General features: G+C 45.6%; 1 protein-coding gene across 1 annotated transcript in view; it reads left to right on the forward strand.

Annotated features, from left to right (window-relative positions):
• Positions 1-6,426: 6,426 nt before the first annotated feature.
• Positions 6,427-19,789, forward strand: part of SLC12A7 (solute carrier family 12 member 7) — a 377,772-nt gene continuing 364,409 nt past the window's right edge. Inside the window, exon 1 of the mRNA XM_044293095.1 lies at positions 6,427-6,627. Coding sequence (XP_044149030.1) covers positions 6,486-6,627 — 142 coding nt within the window. The 5' untranslated portion in view covers positions 6,427-6,485. The remainder of the gene's footprint in view (positions 6,628-19,789) is intronic.

A 19,789-nucleotide genomic window follows, 5' to 3' on the forward strand; every position in this document is an offset into this window, starting at 1 on the left:
AGTCCACTGGAATCTGTGTAAATTCAGATGTAGCAAATGGACTTGAGGCCATGGATGTGCATATTACACCTCAAATCTGTCATTACACTCTCTAACTTACCATTGTTAGGGCAGCTTTTAAATGCCATAGTGATTAGGGGCCTTTCTAGTGACAAGTACATTGTAAAGTCTCCAGTCAGTCAAGAAAGGGTTAATACTTGGGACCACTGTGGCTCACTTCATAGTTAAAGTGCATGAGGTAGGTATCAATAATAAGCCCCTGTAATTTTTTTATGGCAATTGTGCTGCTGATGTCATAGATGCATAAGTCTATGACAAAAAGTTTACACAGATGAAGGTTCCATAACAGAAGGACAAACGGCCATTTGCAGAGCCATGCTTGATGTGTCTGGAGACCTGAAGCTTCACCATCTGTAGAGGGAGGATGGGGACGCCCGCCTAGCCAACCAGATCAGCCCTATCGCCTAGCTAGCCAGATCAGCCCAATCCACCTAGCCAGCCAGATCAGCCCTATCCGCCTAGCCAGCCAGATCAGCCCTATCGCCTAGCTAGCCAGATCAGCCCAATCTACCTAGCCAGTCAGATCAGCCCTATCCGCCTAGCCAGCCAGATCATCCAAATTAGCCCTAGCCATCAATGGGTCGACAATAAATTTGAGGTACTGAATAAAAATACAGTCATTTGATGTTAAATAAATTCTCTCTATTTTACACCCAATTTAAGTGTTTTGTGCACTTCTTTCATAATCTTTGGTTTGTGTGGTATTGCCACGGATAAAGTTAGCAGATAGCTGGAACATATAAATAAACAAGCGACTGGCTTGATCCCAAACTAATAAGCTTATAGGTGGGCCCTATAAAACCCTAAGAGCTCTCCCTGACTGCTACATACATGAAAGGGTCTGTATGGTAGACGATTGCATGCCCGCGTACCTAATCCTGTGTGACACCTGAAAATCCTATAATAGTGAGGGGACACGACCACCAGCTCCCTGCACTTAATACGGACGGAGTCATGGTCTCTAGAATCAAGCCAGCAAGGAAACACAATAAAGTAAAATACTTATCTGAAAAAACAGCAGAAGCAGCCTCCAGCAGTGAACACCTCATCCAGGAAGTAGTATAAACCGCAAAGTGAGGCAGTATGGGAGGGATTATAATGGAAGACGATTAGTTGAAATAAGTGACACCTGGCAGAAGGAAAGGAGATGAGAAAGTGAAACCAAAACAAAGAATCATACGAGGTAGAGAAGGACGTCTGCCAGACCTTCCCACAGAACTGGCGGTGACAGGTATTGCTTGGGTGTGAGCGTCCATTAAATATTGCATAGTGACAGAGCCAGATATCTAGTGATGTGTTTTTAAACCTGTGTAGCAAGAAGATGGAGCAGAGATGACAAGCTTTTCAGCAATGACAAATTTATCAAAAAGGAACTTGTGTCATGATAAAGTTGATGTGCAGCGCCCTGGCTCATAGAAAAGGCACTAGGTGAGGAGAGAGGAGAGGGTAGGAGCGGTGACTGAGGCAGTGAGGGTGGCTGTGGTCCTCAAGGTGCCTGACACTGTGAGCCTGTGGCTTAATTTTTCCAGCTAAGTGAATAATCTTCAACCCTGGTAGTTGAACGGACATGGCTGCTCATTGTGTCCTGACCACAGTTCCATGGCCCCTGGTACCGACCTCCCATTCTCTTGTTGCATGGACCTCAGGTACTGGGGGTGTGAAAGGATGCTAGCTCCAACTCAATAGAGGTCAGTCATGCCGAGAGGACTGCTTCATCTTCCTCCCTGGGGCTTAAAGGGTTTGTGTAGGTGCTATACATTGATGAGCTCTCCACAGAATAGGTCATCAATATCTGACCGGTGGGGGTCCGACACCAGGCACCCTGACCGATCAGCTGTTTGAAAAGGAGACAGTGCTCCACTGCTCGTGGTCTCGGAAGTGAAGTGTAATCACAAGTACTCGCTCTATTCACTTGAATGCCACCACTGCAAAGGAGTGTAATGAAGAGGAAGCAGCTCTCGCATGGAGCGTCACCTCTTCAAACCACTGATCAGCTGGGTTGTCAGACCCCCGCCCATCAGATATTGATGACCTGTCCTGAGGATAGGTCATCAATATATTCCTACTGCACAAACACCAGTGGTGTTTTTCCCCTAAGTGACCCCAAACGGGTGGGGATTGGATCATGGAGGGGGATGGTGCTTGGGAACCGTCCCTGGCTGTGAAGAGGTCTGCAGCAATTGTACGGTGTCTCAGCTAGAGCGAATACAACGTCCACTGAAAAGGGATGAAGTCTCTTCCTCCCTGAACCTAGAATTACAGATTTTTCAATATACGGTGCTGCCTATACCTATACTATGCTACACTACATGCCAATCACAGCTTGACAAAGGGCGTATTTACTGTTGCCCAAAACGTTACAGCAATATGTGAATATCCATATGTGGTGGTTCTCCAATAAATTCTTAATTGTAGGATTTATTAGGGCCATGCGCCAAATAGGAGAACAAGAATAGTGCCGTTGAACTTGTGTATAAGTCAAGTGAATACATACTAGGGTGCGAAAAAGAAACAGTGTCTGTAGCAGAAGAACTGAGGGGCCAATAAAAAAAACAAAAACAGGAAAAGGTGAGGGGCTGCTATGCTAATATACTGTAAGCAAGCTACTGTATAGTGGGGTGTGCTGTATATTGTGGAGTGCTATACTGCATACTGTGGGGTGCTGCATACTGTATACAGTGGCGTAGCTAGAAATGACTGGGCCCCACAGAAATTTTTGGGGTGGGGTGCTGTATACTGTGGGGTATTGCATACTGTGGGGTGCTGTATATTGTGGAGTGCTATACTGCTCTACTTTATAGTGTGGGGTGCTGTATAGTGTGGGGTGCTGTATACTGTATTGCTTGGGGTGCTGTATACTGTAGGGTGCTATACTGTATGCTATAGAATGATTTACTGCATACTGTGGGGTACTATATACTGTGGGGTACTGTATACTATAGGGTGCTTTACTGCTTTACTGTGGGGTGCTATACTGCTCTACTGTGAGGTGCTATACTGTACATTATAGGATGCTATACTGCATACTGTTGGGTACTATATACTGTAGGGGACTGTATACTATAGGGTGCTATACTGCATACTGTGGGGTGCTGTATACTATAGGGTGCTTTACTGCATACTGTGGGGTCCTATATACTATATGGTGCTATACTGCATACTGTCGGGTACTGTATACTATAGGGTGCTATACTGCATACTGTGGGGTGCTGTATACTATAGGGTGCTATACTGCATACTGTGGGATGCTGTATACTATAGGGTGCTATACTGAATACTGTGGAATGCTGTATACTACAGGATGCTATACTGCATACTGTGAGATGCTGTATACTATAGGGTGCTATACTGCGTACTGTGGGGTACTGTATACTATAGGGTTGTACACTGCATTCTGTGGGGTACTGTAAACTATAGGGTGCTATACTGTGGGGTGCTATATACTATAGGGTGCTATACTGTGGGATGCTGTATACTATAGTGTGCTATACTGCATACTTTGAGATGCTGTATACTATAGGGTGCCATACGGCATATTGTGAGGTCCTGTATACTATAGGGTGCTATACTGCATACTGTGAGATGCTGTATACTATAGGGTGCTATACTGCATACTGTGTGATGCTATATACTATAGGGTGCTATACTGCATACTGTGGGGTGCTGTATACTATAGGGTGCTATACTGCATACTGTGGGTTGCTATATACTATAGGGTGCTGTACTGCATACTGTAGGGTACTGTATACTATAGGGGGCTATACTACATACTGTGGGGTGCTGGGGTGCACTGTAACGCTAGGGTGAGCTGAGCCCGTTCTCCTTCCTGAACTGCAGAGCGGTGCCCACTTCCAGCCCTGAGCACTGATCCTGAGACGCTGGAGTCTTCAGAACTGGAAGTATTGACAGTAATTTACTGTACTCCACCAGATGTGTGGATTTTTTCTTTTGTGTGTTGTGGTGGAGGGCGTGGGAAGGCGGGATCCAGGGGGCCCAAGTAAATTCTTGCCCAGGGTCCAATCAATATTAAAGACGGCCCTGTAAATAAGTAAGGCGTAAACTTTCACACTAGTGTTTTTCTTTTCCGGTGCTGAGTTCCGTCACAGGAGCGGCATTAAAGGGAATTTGTCACCTGCTTTTACCATTTTAAGCTGGCACCATCGCTATGTTCACTAAAGTACCTTATTTCCAGCAGTCTTCTTTTTACTTCATTTCGTTTAGTAGTTTTGATATAAAAGTGCTTTTTATGTTATGCTAATGAGGCTCCAAGGTGCCCAGAGAGGAGTTTTTTTCACTCTCCGGTGCCCAGTGACACCCCCCTGCAGTGCCCAAGAACGCCTCCTGATCCTCAAATAACCTCCCACAGCCCGGCAAACGGTTCCGCCCCCTCCCCACATCATAGTCTACCTTATAGAAATGCCCCATCCTTCTTCCTTTCTGCGGCCAGAAAACTTGTGCAGGCGCAGTACCGCCTGCGGCCTGCGCGATCATCAACCTCCTGAGGGCAACAGCCTCAAAAGTCTCACTGGGCATGCGCCGAGCCCAGTGATGTAACCTGAGTGCTGTTGCCCTCAGGAGGTTGATGATCGCGCAGGCCGCAGGACGCAGGCGGTACTGCGCCTGAACGAGTTTTCTGGCCGCAGACAGGCAGAAGGACGGGGCATTTCTATAAGGTAGACTATGATGTGGGGAGGGGGCAGAACCGTTTGCCGGGCTGTGGGAGGTTATTTGAGGATCAGGAGGCGTTCTTGGGCACTGCAGGGGGGTGTCACTGGGCACCGGAGAGTGAAAAAAACGCCCCTCTGGGCACCTTGGAGCCTCATTAGCATAACATAAAAAGCGCTTTTATATCAAAACTACTAAACGAAATGAAGTAAAAAGAAGACTGCTGGAAATAAGGTACTTTAGTGAACATAGCGATGGTGCCAGCTTAAAATGGTAAAAGCAGGTGACAGATTCCCTTTAAAGGGGTTATCCCATCTTAGACAATAGGGACATATCGCTAGGATATGCCCCCATTGTCTGATAGGTGCGGGTCCCACCTCTGGGACCCGCACCTACAAGGAGAACGGAGCGGGGGAGAGTTGTGGCTGGAAAACCCTGGGAAACCCGGGGTCCATCTACCGCCAGGCGCAGCTCCCCGCCTCTCCCATTGAAGTGAATGGGAGCACACCCTGCATGCGCGGCCACCGCTCCCATTTATTTCTATGGGCTCCATAGAAATTAATGGAGGGGGGCTGTGCATACGCAGTGCGCCCTCCTCCACTTTCTCCGCTCCGTTCTCCTTGTCGGTGAGGGTCCCAGTGGTAGGACCCACACCTATCAGACAATGGGGGTATATCCTAGTTATATGCCCCCATTGTCCAAGATTGGATAACCCCTTTAAGTGTTCCAGCAAAACGGACCCAGCTTTCCGCATGCGCAGACCTTTAAAGCGAACCTTTCACCTGCATTTCACTTAATAAACTATCAAAAGTACCTTATAGATCATCCTCATTGTGTTATTATACAGCCTTGTCCCGCTTTTCTGCCATGTATATGCATGAAAAAATCGCCTTATAAAGTACTCTTCTCCAGCTCCACAAGTCACGATAGAAGTCAAGGGGGTAGCCCTTCCCTCACTCCAGGCTGTAACTCCCCTGCCCTAACCCCGCCTCTATGCAGTCTAATTGACACCCGGCTCAGTCGCCGGGACCGCGCTTGTACAGGCGGCGCATGCGCCGTCAGCCTCAGTAGCAACGCAATCCTGTCTATCGCGCGGACTCAAGCGCGATCCTGTAATTCAGTTACAGGATCGCGCTGCTACTGAGTCCGACGGCGCATGCGCCGCCTGTACAAGCGCGGTCCCGGCGACTGAGCCGGGTGTCAATTAGACTGCATAGAGGCGTGACTTGTGAAGCTGGAGAAGAGTACTTTATAAGGCGATTTTTTCATGCATATACATGGCAGAAAAGCGGGACAAGGCTGTATAATAACACAATGAGGATGATCTATAAGGTACTTTTGATAGTTTATTAAGTGAAATGCAGGTGAAAGGTTCGCTTTAAAAATGCTAAAGAAATTTATACCGGATCCGTTTTTACAGACGACACCGGACAGACAGATCCGGTATTTCAATGCATTTGTCAGACGGATCCATCTACAAATGCTATCCGTTTGCGTAGGGATCCTCTGCCGCAAGTGTGAAAGTACCCTAAAACTACCAAAACCGCTGACATCAGAGGAGACCTGTGGAGTCCACCAAATGTGAAGGATCCCAGTGGCATGTGATAGGAGGAGCCTGAGGCCGGCCCCTCCCACTGCACATGGCTCCTGGGGAGGGGTTGTACTTCCATTGTCAGCCTGGAAGGTGCCCGCCCTGGGAGTGAGTGGCTTCTCCCCTGAGGCGGCGCATCTCCATCTGTGCACTCACTGTGCGGTGGTGAATGGCAAACCGCTTTATAGTGAGCCCGGCTGAGGAGGCGCAGGAGCCCCGGAGCCAGGCGTACCTCTCCCTGAGCGAGGCTGAAGAGGAGAGCCGTGCCTCCGTCGCCATCCTGGAGTATTCCAGGGAGCCTAACAAGTATGGTGAGTGCAGCGGCACCATGTGCACCAGGCGGCAGAGGAGGGGTTGGGAGTCCATGGCAGCGCAGGTGGAGACTAGTTCAGTGTTATCTGGAATGGTCAGTGGTATCAGTGCTCCGCGAACCCTTGCCCAGCAGCTGGTGCCCGATCTGCTTGTATGGAGTACATGCAGTGGATAAGAAGTCCTTGGCCGGGCGGGCGACCACTTATCTCTCCAGCACTTCTGTCATTCTCTCCTGACAGTTTCATGGTGATAGAGTCGTGGCAGACAAGTAAACAAGTGCCAGGGGCACACTGCTGCTGATGGGTCCTCAGGCGAGAGAAAAGAATCCAGTCCAGGAGAGGGTTATGTAAATAGTTGTCCCAGAGCTGCGCAACCTTCTAATATACCTTGTGTTATATCTCTGTTTGCTGTCACTGAAGTGGAGTATTCATCTTTACTTCCAAAATGAGGAAAACCTGTCCTGGTTAAGTCTGACTGACAAAGAGGTATTCCTGTGGTGACAGTACAGGTGCCTCCATTAATTTCAGGAGACCCTGAGGGGTAGGGGGTAATGGGTGGGAGGACCAACACCAATTTAAAGGGAACCTGTCACCTCCAAAAACTATCCCAAGCCACCTGCAATACCTGACAGTAGCCAGTAGTGTGTTTCCTGTGATAATTTTCTTCCTGAAGGCCGATGCGGCTAAAGCTCAGAAACTTTTTTTCTATCCCCTGCCGACGTGCTTCTCTAGTCATGCTTGAAGTCAAGGGGACAGTGGCCTCTTTGCTTCAAGTCAAAATAACCATGCCTCTTCCCTGCCCCTTTGCTGTGACTGAGAGCGCTTATGCAGAGAGTTCGGCAAAGCCAGCCGAACTGCCGGCTGTCAATCACAGCGAAGGGGCAGGGGAGAGGCATGGTTATCTTGACTTGAAGCAAGGAGGCCGCTGTCCCCTTGACTTAAAGTGTGACTAGAGAAGCGCGCCGGCAGGGGATAAAAGAACATTTGAGCTTTAGCTGCATCGGCCTTTAGTCACCTAACGATCCTGAGCGGCTGCAGTTCTGGCGGAGTTAGAGGCGCTGCCTAGTAGGAAAAAAAAGCACCGTGATGATCGCTGCACATATTGTCCCTCTTTGCAATTTTCAAAAGTTGGGAGGTATGTATATGTGCGCTTGGCAGCTGAAGGTATCTGTGTTGGTCCCATGTTCATATGTGCCCGAACTGCTGAGCAAATAGATGAGCACACATGTATGTTTTAATACATGCAAATGAGACTCTAGGAGCAACGGGGGCGTTACCATTCCTCCTAAAGGCTCTGCTCTATCTGCAACTGCTTCACCCTCTGTACTTGAGGGCCAGGCAGTGAAAATGTTATCACACCTAGCCTGTCAACATTTTCACTGGCTGGCCCTCTCCACTTTGATTGACAGGCTAGGTGTGATAACATTTTCACTGCCTGGCCCTCTCCACTTTATCACACCTAGCCTGTCAATCAAAGTGGAGAGGGCCAGGCAGTTGCAGAGAATGTTGCAATTTTCATTTGCAGTCTGCTATGCATTAGTGTCTGCATCAAAATGCTCACGCCACCCCTTAATAAATACTTTGAGGTGAGGGGTGTAGTCTCCAAAATGGGAATTTGCTGGAGCCGATGACCATTCTTCTGCTACACCCCTACCCCGCAATTCGCCAGGGTTGAGGATGGCGTAAAAATGTGGCATGCTACTTTTGTGAATGCCATGAGGAAGAAGATTACCGGATGAGTTATCGCTGGGGCCAGTAGTCTCGTGTCTCGTTGACGGTCATGGTGCCTGCAGTGCGGGGTGAGCACAAGGTATGATCCTTTAGACTGGAGCTGATCATTGGGACAGTTGTCATGTTTTGAGAATTAACAGAAACACTTGTTACTGATAATTTTCTGTGTAAGGCCTTGTTCACATTTCCATGTCTAACGGCCATGAAAATATCAGAATTTTTTCATCCGTGAAGATGTCCGTAAAGGATCTGTGTTTGGTTTGTATGTCCGTTTTTTACCTCTGTGTGTCATCCGTATTCCACAGACACTGCTCAGCTAAAAAATAACTTCCAGATCATGTCCTATCCGAGGCAAGTGAAAAATGAGGAACCAGGCCTTAATGTGCTACCAATCACCTGACTAATGAGCAAGCGCTTGTTCATCGGGTGAACGTATATGGACCAGCACCCACAGTAGCCATCACTAGTTGCTACATATAAATGCAGTTCCCAATCGTTACCTGCGGCCTCTACTGAGGAACATCAGGTACAAATTGCAGAAACTTTCCTAGCAAGGTTTTTTTCTTTTCTATTATATTGCTATGACTTGGTAATTTGAAGACATAAGGTTTTATCTGATGCTGTTTTTATTGTTTCGGTACTGCACCTGCTGTGCTGTATTGTTTGCCAGTACGTTATTTCCAGGCTGCTAATGTTCTAAAATTGGAAATCACCTTTTTACTATGGACATCTGTTCAACAGTGAGAACTTGGGTAATACATTTAAAGAGACAATGCCAGTGTGAATAAGGGCATCTGAAGGGTGCAGAGCACTTGTGAGAACTACTGATTGGACTGAGAGATCTCTTGGTCTGAAATACTGCCCCCTTTCAGAAGGCCTGCAAAGGCTGCGGTTAGGTCTGTTTCAAACTCACGTGAGAGAATGTATAGATGATACATTAACGAATGTTTTGTATGCCACTTCTGATGACGTAAATTGGGAGCGGTTAACTGGTTGCTGACAAAGTATTTCTCGTCAACAGCGGTAGGTAGTTTCCACATCATGATAATCAAGCATACTCATGGTGCTGATAACACAGGCCCTGCTATCAGGAGTGGGGTGATGGCTGTAACCTCAGGTGAAAGGGAGAGGCCCGAGGAGTTATATCAGGCATTGGCAACCTTCGGCACTACAGCTGCTGTGAAACTACAGCTCCCAGCATGCACCCTTAGGGCTGTATTACATTAAAAGATTTTGCAGGCGATTGTCAGGTTATCACATGCAGCGATCTCCTCCACAGTATGGAGAGGCGCAATCGCTGATGCCACTGCTCTTTTTTTATACTGAATCATAAATAGAATTTGCCGTCAGCAGAGCATAATTAGACAGCACCATATGCCGCTGGCAAACAATGATTCTTTTTCTGTTTGCCTGTTCATCGGGTAATCGGTGGCAGTATTACAGATCATCACTAACGAGCGTTCCTATGAATGGCGACCATCGGCCAGTGTAATACAGCCTTAACTCTGCTATTCCCATAGTGAAAGAAGTGTGTCTGTCAGGAAGGTATACGAGAATGAGTCATCAGGGCCTGACAGATTTAGGCCTCTTTCACACTACAGTATGTTGAATTCAGTGTTTTGCGTTAGTTTTTCACGGATCCGTTGTTCCGTTTTTTGCTTCCGTTGTGGTTCCGTTTCCGTTCCGTTGTTCCGTTCCGTTTTTCCGTATGGCATATACAGTATACAGTAATTTCATATAAAAAATTGGGCTGGGCATAACATTTTCAATAGATAGTTCCGCAAAAAACGGAACGGAAACGGAAGACATACGGATGCATTTCCGTATGTGTTCCGTTTTTTTTGCGGACCCATTGACTTGAATGGAGCCACGGACTGTGATTTGCGGCCAAATATAGGACATGTTCTATCTTTTCAACGGAACGGAAATACGGAAACGGAATGCATACGGAACACATTCCGTTTTTTTGCGGAACCATTGAAATGAATGGTTCCGTATACGGACCGTATACGGAACGCAAAAAACAGACCGTATACGGAACGCAAAAAACTGTAGTGTGAAAGAGGCCTTACTGTGAAGCTGAAAGTAATAGTCTGCAGTTGCAGTGAAAATCAAAGTTGTTTTCATGACACAATGATACTTTTATGTTTAGCAGTAGATTTGGGTTCATAAGTTTTACCTTTTTTATTTATAAAAAAAAAAGTTTTTAAATTAGAATTTCTCTGCTTTTGAAGAACGATAGTGATGCCTAATAAAATAGTCATTAACATTCTCCATATGTCTACCTTATGTTGGCATCATTTTGTAAATGTAATTTTCTTGTTTAGGATGTTAGAAGGCTTAGATCATCGGAACTGGTTGCAGATGGCCAGGATCTCTGTGGAGGGATTGCTCTCTGCTGCGGAATCCTTATGGCCCAACCCACGGATGAACATCACTCTTTATTGGTGCAGGTTCAGCGGAAGTATAACTAACTTACTTTTGACTGATTTTGCTAGAAATCCTTTTTTGACTGTGTTCATCTAAGGGGTTAGGTCATGTGGTATTTTTATAGTACAGGTTCGTACGGACACGGCGATACCTAATATGTATACTTTATTTATTTTAGTTTTACAAAATATAATTTTTGAAAAAATAAATACATTTTTTAGTGTTTAGTGCCAATAAAACTGTCCTCCTCATCCCGCAAAAAATTAGCCCCTACTTAAAGGGATTCTGTCACCAGGTTTCACCCGTCAGCTAAAAATATGCTGATGTTCAGGGCGTCTTCACGATTCCTAATGTGGGCTTATAAATGTCACCTGTAGGCTTATTTAGCTAAAAAACAGCTATTACTAACCTGTCAGTCAAACAAATAAGGTGCCCAAGGGGATGTTAATGGATGCAAGGTGCCGTTCGTGCCCAGCGCCGCCTTTCCAGACTTCTGCGCCACCTCCTAATCCTCTGTACCGCCTCTCGCTCCCCCTCCTCCTGCTGTAAGATCTCGTGCATACAGGGGTTGAGCGAAGTGCGCATGCACCGGCACTTCGCTCAACCCCTGTATGCGCGAGATCTTACAGCAGAAGGAGGGGGGAGGGAGGGAGAGCAAGAGGCGGCACAGAAGTCTGGAAAGGCGGCGCTGGGCACGAACGGCGGCGGGTGTGGCCGGCACCTTGCATCCATTAACATCCCCATGGGCACCTTATTTGTTTTACTGACAGGTTTGTAATAGCTGTTTTTTTAGCTAAATAAGCCATAACAATACATCCCAAGCAAGCGCGCCCGGTATGGTATAAGCTCTGTGAAAGGGCCACAGGCTATACCCACAAATTTCGGATCTATGAGGGAAAAGATCAGACCCTGGAGCTGGTCGGTTGCCCTGACTACCTGGGGAGCAGTGGGAAGACAGTCTGGGACTTGGTGTCACCCTTATTCGGCAAGGGGTACCATCTTTATGTGGACAATTTCTACACAAGTGTGGCCCTCTTTAGGCATTTGTTTCTAGAACGGATTGGCGCCTGTAGCACCGCGCGAACTAGTCGTGCGGGCTTCCCCCAACGGCTCGTTACCACCCGTCTTGCAAGGGGGCAGAGGGCCGCACTGTGTAACAAAGAACTGCTCGCGGTGAAATGGAGAGACAAGCGTGACGTTTACATGCTCTCCTCCATTCACGCAGACACGACAATACAAATTAAGCGAGTAACCCGTGTCATTGAAAAGCCCCTCTCAGTCCACGACTATAACCTTCACATGGGAGGGGTGGACTTCAATGACCAGATGTTGTCTCCGTATTTAGTTTCCCGCAGAACCAGACGCTGGTATAAGAAGGTGTCTGTATATTTAATTCAATTGGCTCTGTATAATAGTTTTGTTCTCTACAGTAAGGCTGGGAGAACTGGATCCTTCCTCAAATTTCAGGAAGAGATCATCGTGAACCTCCTGTACCCAGGAGGTTCCGTGGCCCCATCCACCAGTGTAGTTAGCCGTTTACACGAGCGACATTTCCCCAATGTCGTTGCTGGTACCTCAACCCAACCGTCACCCCGAAAAAGATGTCGTGTCTGTAGCAGGAGTGGAATAAGGCGTGACACCCGCTATTTCTGTCCTGACTGTCCTGACCACCCTGCCCTATGCTTTGGAGAGTGTTTCCGGAAGTACCACACACAGGTACACCTAGCATAGGGATCATCTCACCAGGACAGGCACACAGGGCTATTAGGGCCCATTCACTCACAGCTGCTGCAAACCTCTCCTTTCACCTGGGACAAAGTGCATAACGCACTTCGCCACATCTTTGGGCGATTTGCGCTTTGCACATTGACCCATGGGGAAGGAGAGGTTTGTTCTATAAAGGTGTAAAAAAAAAAAAAAAAAAAAAACACCAGTAAGCAAAAAGGTTAATGTTTAGTTCAAAAAGTTTATATATTCTGTTCCAAAGTTAATAAAATTATTGCGTTGCGGCCTGGTGTGTGTTTTTTTTTTTTTTACCTTCCAGGTGGACCAACCGATCGACTAGCTGCAGCACTGATGTGCATTCTGACAGAAGCATTGCGCTGCTGTCAGATTACACGCAAGTCGGTGTATGCGGCGCTGCAAGATGAGATTTCTCCTCTGCAGTTAAAGATACGTTTGCCAAGGCATACAAGCTGAGGAGGAGGAGGCGGCGTTCCTATGCTTTGGCAAACACTTTGTATATAAAAAAATAAATAAAAAATCCCGCCAATGATTTATTCATCCACATCGATTGATGTGAATGGAGAAATCAGGTTTGCCAGGGCATACGAGCTAAGTGGGTATGGATGTTGGGCGGAGCTCCTATGTCCTGGCAGACGCCTTTCCCCTCCTTTTTTTTTTTTGGCAGAGATTTTTTCATCCACATTGATCGATGCGAATGAAGAAATCTGTGCCGTTCATTTTTTTTCTTTCAGCCCAGAGGCTGAACGGAAAAAAAAATCTCATTACCTGTATGCACAATATAAGGAGATTAGCAGAAACTCCTAATGCTGGCCATACATGTAATGATTGCGGAGACCCTCAAATGCCAGGGCAGTACAAACACCCCACAAATGACCCCATTTTGGAAAGAACACACCCCAAGGTATTTGAGGGGCATATTGAGTCCATGAAAGATTTACATTTTTGTCCTAAGTTAGCGGAAAGTGAGACTTTGTGAGAAAAAACAAAAAAAAAAAATCAATTTCCGCTAACTTATGCCAAAAAAATAAATTTCTATGAACTCGCCAGGCCCCTCATTGAATACCTTGGGGTGTCTTCTTTCCAAAGTGGGGTCGCATGTGGGGTATTTATACTGCCCTGGCTTTTTAGGGGCCCTAAAGCGTGAGAAGAAGTCTGGGATCCAAATGTCTAAAAATGCCCTCCGAAAAGGAATTTGGGCACCTTTGCGCATCTAGGCTGCAAAAAAGTGTCACACATGTGGTATCGCCGTACTCAGGAAAAGCTGGGGAATGTGTTTTGGGGTGTAATTTTACATATACCCATGCTGGGTGAGATAAATATCTTGGTCAAATGCCAACTTTGTATAAAAAAAATTGGAAAAGTTGTCTTTTGCCAAGATATTTCTCTCACCCAGCATGGTTATATGTAAAATGACACCCCAAAACACATTCCCCAACTTCTCCTGAGCACGGCGATACCAGATGTGTGACACTTTTTTGCAGCCTAGGTGGGCAAAGGGACCCACATTCCAAAGTGCACCTTTCGGATTTCACCGGTCATTTTTTTACAGATTTTGATTGCAAAGTACTTCTCACACATTTGGGCCCCTAAATTGCCAGGGCAGTATAACTACGCCACAAGTGACCCCATTTTGGAAAGAAGACATCCCAAGGTATTCCGTGAGGGGCATGGCGAGTTCCTAGAATTTCTTATTTTTTTGTCGCAAGTTAGTGGAATATGAGACTTTGTAAGGAAAAAATAAAAAAATAAAAGAAATCATCATTTTCCGCTAACTTGTGACAAAAATAAAAAGTTCTATGAACTCACTATGCCCATCAGCGAATACCTTAGGGTGTCTACTTTCCGAAATGGGGTCATTTGTGGGGTTTTTCTACTGTTTGGGCATTGTAGAACCTCGGGAAACATGACAGGTGCTCAGAAAGTCAGAGCTGCTTCAAAAAGCGGAAATTCACATTTTTGTACCATAGTTTGCAAACGCTATAACTTTTACCCAAACCATTTTTTTTTTTTTAATTTTTTTTTTGCCCAAACATTTTTTTTTTTTATCAAAGACATGTAGAACAATAAATTTAGCGAAAAATTTATATATGGATGTCGTTTTTTTTGCAAAATTTTACCGCTGAAAGTGAAAAATGTCATTTTTTTGCAAAAAAATCTTTACATTTTGATTTAATAACCAAAAAAGTAAAAATGTCAGCAGCAATGAAATACCACCAAATGAAAGCTCCATTAGTGAGAAGAAAAGGAGGTAAAATTCATTTGGGTGGTAAGTTGCATGACCGAGCGATAAACGGTGAAAGTAGTGTAGTGCAGAAGTGTAAAAAGTGGCCTGGTCATTAAGGGGATTTTAGCTAGCGGGGTTGAAGTGGTTAAGGTGGCTTGGTGCAACGGATCTAGTCGCCTGGTCTGCAGGATTATTCTGTGTAGGCACGTAGTGCCACTGTTTAGGACTAGTGTATTTCCTGATCCTTAGCACCCGATTGCTGACATAGACGTAAAAGTGTCTGGTTTCGTTGGAAATATATCCTAGGACTACCTTGCTGTCCGTGTACAACTCGACTTCTTCGAATTCTAGGTTCACTCCTGATGTTATAAGTTCAGCCAACTCCACTGCAAGCACAGCAGCGCAGAACTCCAGTCTGGGAATCGTGTGTTTGCGGAGTGGCGCCAGTTTGGTCCGGCTCATGACAAACCCTATATGACATTGTTCTTTGACATCAACGGTCTTTAGGTATGCTATGGCTGCAATCCCCTTGACTGAAGCATTGCAGAATATATATAGTCTTTGCATCTTGACTTCAGTTGATGGCACGGAAGCTTACAGTCGTGCCACATGAAGGCTGAACAAAGCTTCAAGAGGCTTCTTCCAACCTGTCCATATGTCCTTTTTCTCCGCGGGAAGCGGGTCATCCCAATCAGACTTCTCTGTGGTGAAGTCTCTTAACATCATTTTTCCTTGGATAGTAACAAGTGTTACGAATCCCAGAGGATCATATGGTGGACAGAACTCCTCTGCGTGTGAAGGGTTTTTCTTCCTTGTTGACTTGGAAGGTGATTGTCTGCCTTTAAATCCCAGAGTAAACTGAGGCTCCGCTGCATGGGAAGGGAGTCTGGGCTAAGATCCAAGGGCCAGATTTATCATGACTCTGACAGCTCACTCCACTTTCACATATGGCTAAAGTCAGTTTTAGCCAAGTCAGATTTATGATCGGCCCTTTAAGACTGTAATAAATGTGGTTTGACGGCAGCAGTTTATCCGTCAGTAAGCAGCTATACAAAAGTCGCACATCTTTACGAAAAAGTTGCACGTCTTTACTAAAAAGTTGCATGTTCTATTAAAAAGTCTCATAAGATAAGCATGGTCCTCACTGGAGTGAAATTGCGCCATTTTTTTTGACTTTTTTGCAACTTTTCAAATAGTCTCAATAGTAAATCTGTCTAGAGATTAATTTACATAAGAAAACACGCCCACTTTCAGAAAACTGGCGAGCATAGTGCAGAGCAGAAAAAAGTCAAATTTGTGACTTTTTCACTCCATTATTCTGACTTGAGCTAATGATAAATCTGGCCCCTAGTCTTTTAGATCACTTGAATGGTCTTGGGGTGAGAAGGCCTCCATTAACTCACGGCTGTTGGAGGCAATTTTGAGCAACCTCAAATTAGATAAAGCGAGCATCTCTTGAGCCCTTTTCAAGAGACTGATTGCGGTCTCGTTCGTCTTTGTGGATTTCAAGCAGTCGTCCACATAGAAATATTTTTCTACAAAACATCTGACATCTGACCCATACTTTGCTTCACCTTTTAGAGCTGAATGCCTGAGACCATAGATAGTGACTGCAGGGGAAAGACTGTTTCCGAAGATGTGCACTCTCATACGCTACTCTACAATGTCTTCATTGGGGTCGTTGTTGCGGTACCAGAAGAACCTCAAGTAGTTTCTATGTTTTTCCTTGACGAGGAAGCAGTGGAACATCTTCTGTATGTCAGCCATAAATGCTACAAATTCTCTGCGGAAGCGTGGAAGTACCTCCAGAAGTCTGTTGTTGAAGTCTGGACCAGACTGTAAGACATCATTTAGCGAGACTCCTTCGCACCTGGCACTCAAGTCGAATACTACTCGTATCTGCCCTGGTTTTTTAGGATGATACAAATCGAATATGGGTAAGTACCAACACTCCTCGCAGTCTTGGAGTGTGGGTGCTATTTCTGCATGGTTGTTCTGGAATATTCTTTCCATGAAGATAAATACATTTTCTCTAGTCTCTGGTGTCCTCTGTGCTTGAGGGAAATAAATTGACTGTAGACAAGTTCTTTGTTGTTAAGTAAGCGTTGTCTCTAGGGTTTAAAGGGCTTCTGTCACCCCCCCCTAAAAGTCATTTTTCATTTTTGGGCTAATTAAAATCCTTATAATGCTCTTACCTTTTTTCTGTGGCTTAGATTCTTTAAAAACCGCACTTTTATAATATGTTAATTACCTCGCTACCAGCAAGTAGGGCGATTACTTGCTGGTAGCCGCCGCATCCTCCTTTAAAAAAAAAAAAACGCCCCTTCTTCTGTTGATTTGACAGGGCTAGCGAGCGCTCTCCTCCTCTGGCTGACCCTGTCTGCAATTAAAATCCCGCGCCTGCGCCTTATGTGTCTTCATTCTGCGCAGGCGCTCCGAGAGAAGGGCGCTCGCTTCCTCAGCACTTCCTTAGTGCCCCTGCGCCGATGACGTCTTCTCTTACCGGGTTAGAGGTGACGTCATCGGCGCAGACGCACTGAGGGAGTGCTGAGGAAGCGAGCGCCCTTCTCTCGGAGCGCCTGCGCAAAATGAAGACACATAAGGCGCAGGCGCGGGATTTCAATTGCAGACAGGGCCAGCCGGAGGTGGAGAGCGCTCGCTGGCCCTGTCAATCAACAGGAGGAGGGGGCGTTTTTTTTACCACCGTACTTGCTGGTAAGTAACCGCCCTACTTGCTGGTAGCGAGGTAATTAGCATATTATAAAAGTGCGGTTTTTAAATAAAACTAAGCCACATAAAAAGGTAAGAGCATTATATATTGAATAATCACACTAAGGATTTTAATTAGCCCAAAAATGAAGGGGGGTGACAGAAGCCCTTTAAACGGTAAAGGTGCGACCCAGCTTTTGTACTTTTCTTTTACTATTCCTTGATCCATGATCTCCAAAAGCAGCCTGTCTTCTATGGACATTGCGACCCTGTTGTCTTCTTTTGTCCTGTGGAAAACTGCACCCTAAGGCCCCATGCACACAGCCGTGTTTCACAGCCGTGTGCGGGCCGTGGAACCGCGGCCTGGATCCCTCCTGAGAGCAGGAGCGCACGGCGTCACTGGTTGCTATGACGCCGTGCGCTCCCTGCTGCCGCCGCAATACAGTAATACACTGGTATAGATCATACCAGTGTATTACTGTACTGTGCCGGCAGCATGGAGCGCACGGCGTCATAGCAACCAGTGACGCCGTGCACTCCTGCTCTCAGGAGGGATCCAGGCCGCGGTTCCACGGCCCGCACACGGCTGTGAACAACGGCCGTGTGCATGGGGCCTAAGGCCTCTTTCAGACGGGCGTTGCGGGAACATGATCGATTTTTTTCCGTGCGAGTGCAAAACATTGTAAGATAAGATGCCTTTATTGTCACTGTACAATACAATGTACAATACAATGAAATGTTTGGAGCAATCCTAGATGCCATAGACAGACGAACAAGAACTGACATTTAACCCCTTAGTGACCACCCATACGTGTTTTTACGGCGGTCACTAAGGGGCCTTAGGCTGGGCTGCCGCGTTTTTACGGCGGCCCGGTCTAAGCGCTGCACGGCTCCCCCGTGCAGCGGGGAGCACGGACCAGGCTCTCACATGAGAGCCGGGACCCTGCTCTAACAGCCCGGACCGGCAGGAGTGCCGATCCGGGCTGTTTAACCCTTTACATGCCGGGAGCAATGGCGCCCGCTGCATGTAAAGTGGTGACAGAGGGAGCGGACTCCCTCTGTCTCCCATCAGCACCCCGAAAATAAGATCGCGGGGTGCTGATGTGTTCGGAAGCTTACCTCACTTCCGATCAGGGCCCCGAGCCTGTCTTCAGTTATTTCCAGCAGGCCGTGCCTCTCTGGCGCCACCTGCTGGTCAAGGTTTGAATAGCATCGCTATTGAAATGCTATTGAAATGTAATGCCTTATAGAGATAATGCATTACATTTTAAAAGCAATCAAAATACTGTATATTATAGTCCCCTTGTGGGACTTTTAAGTAGTAAAAAAATAAATAAATAAATACACATTTATTAAATAAAAAAAATTCCATAAAATAAAAAAATATGCTTTCTAATTTATTCTTAGTTTCCACCGAAAAAAACGTAATAACAAGCGATCAAAAAGCGCCATTTACTCCAAAATGATACCAATGAAAAATACAAGTTGTCCCTCAAAAATCAAGCCCTCACACAACTCCATAGAAAAAGAAAAAAAAAAGTTATGGGTCTTGTGAAGTGGCAATGCAAAATCATTTTTTTGGTTAATAAAAGGGGTTTTATTGGAAAAAAAAGTAGTAAAACGTAAAAAAAATTATAAGTATTTAGTATCACTGTAATCGTACTGACCCAGAGAATAAAGATATTATGTTATTTGTACCGAAAAATGAACGCCGTAAAATTTATAATGTAAAAACGCAGTGGCAGTATTGCTATTTTCCCCCCATCTCCCTCCCAGAAAGAGTTAATAAAAGTTAATCAGAAAGTTGTGTACCCAAAAATGGTTCCATTAAAAACTACAACTTGTCCCGTAAAAAACAAGCCCTCATAAAGCTATATAGACGAAAAAATAAAAAAGTTATAGCTCTTGGAACGCGACGATGAAAAAAGGAAGAAAAACGCTTGGTCATAAAGGCCCAAACAGGCTTGGTCACTAAGGGGTTAAACTAAAGCATTGCACTAGAAAGCCTTACTATTCACAGTTCACAGCATATATATATCAAGAGCAAAGTAGGAAGTGCTTATGAGTGTATGTGTGTGTGTGTATATATATAAGAAAGGCTCAGTTGGAGCCGAAACGTCGCTTTGCCACAGATGGGTGAATAAACTCAGATTTTCTTCACTAATTGCTGGGAGTGCAGTCCAATTTTTTGTATATATATATATATATATATATATATATATATATATATATATACACACACACTGATTCAGACACCACTGCAGACAAGAGATCATCATGGGTTCATGAATGCAGCAGTCACTTTCAGTCTTTGGTAGTTTC

The sequence above is a fragment of the Bufo gargarizans genome, chromosome 5, assembly GCF_014858855.1.
Source record: "Bufo gargarizans isolate SCDJY-AF-19 chromosome 5, ASM1485885v1, whole genome shotgun sequence".
Classification (NCBI taxonomy): Eukaryota; Metazoa; Chordata; class Amphibia; order Anura; family Bufonidae; genus Bufo; species Bufo gargarizans.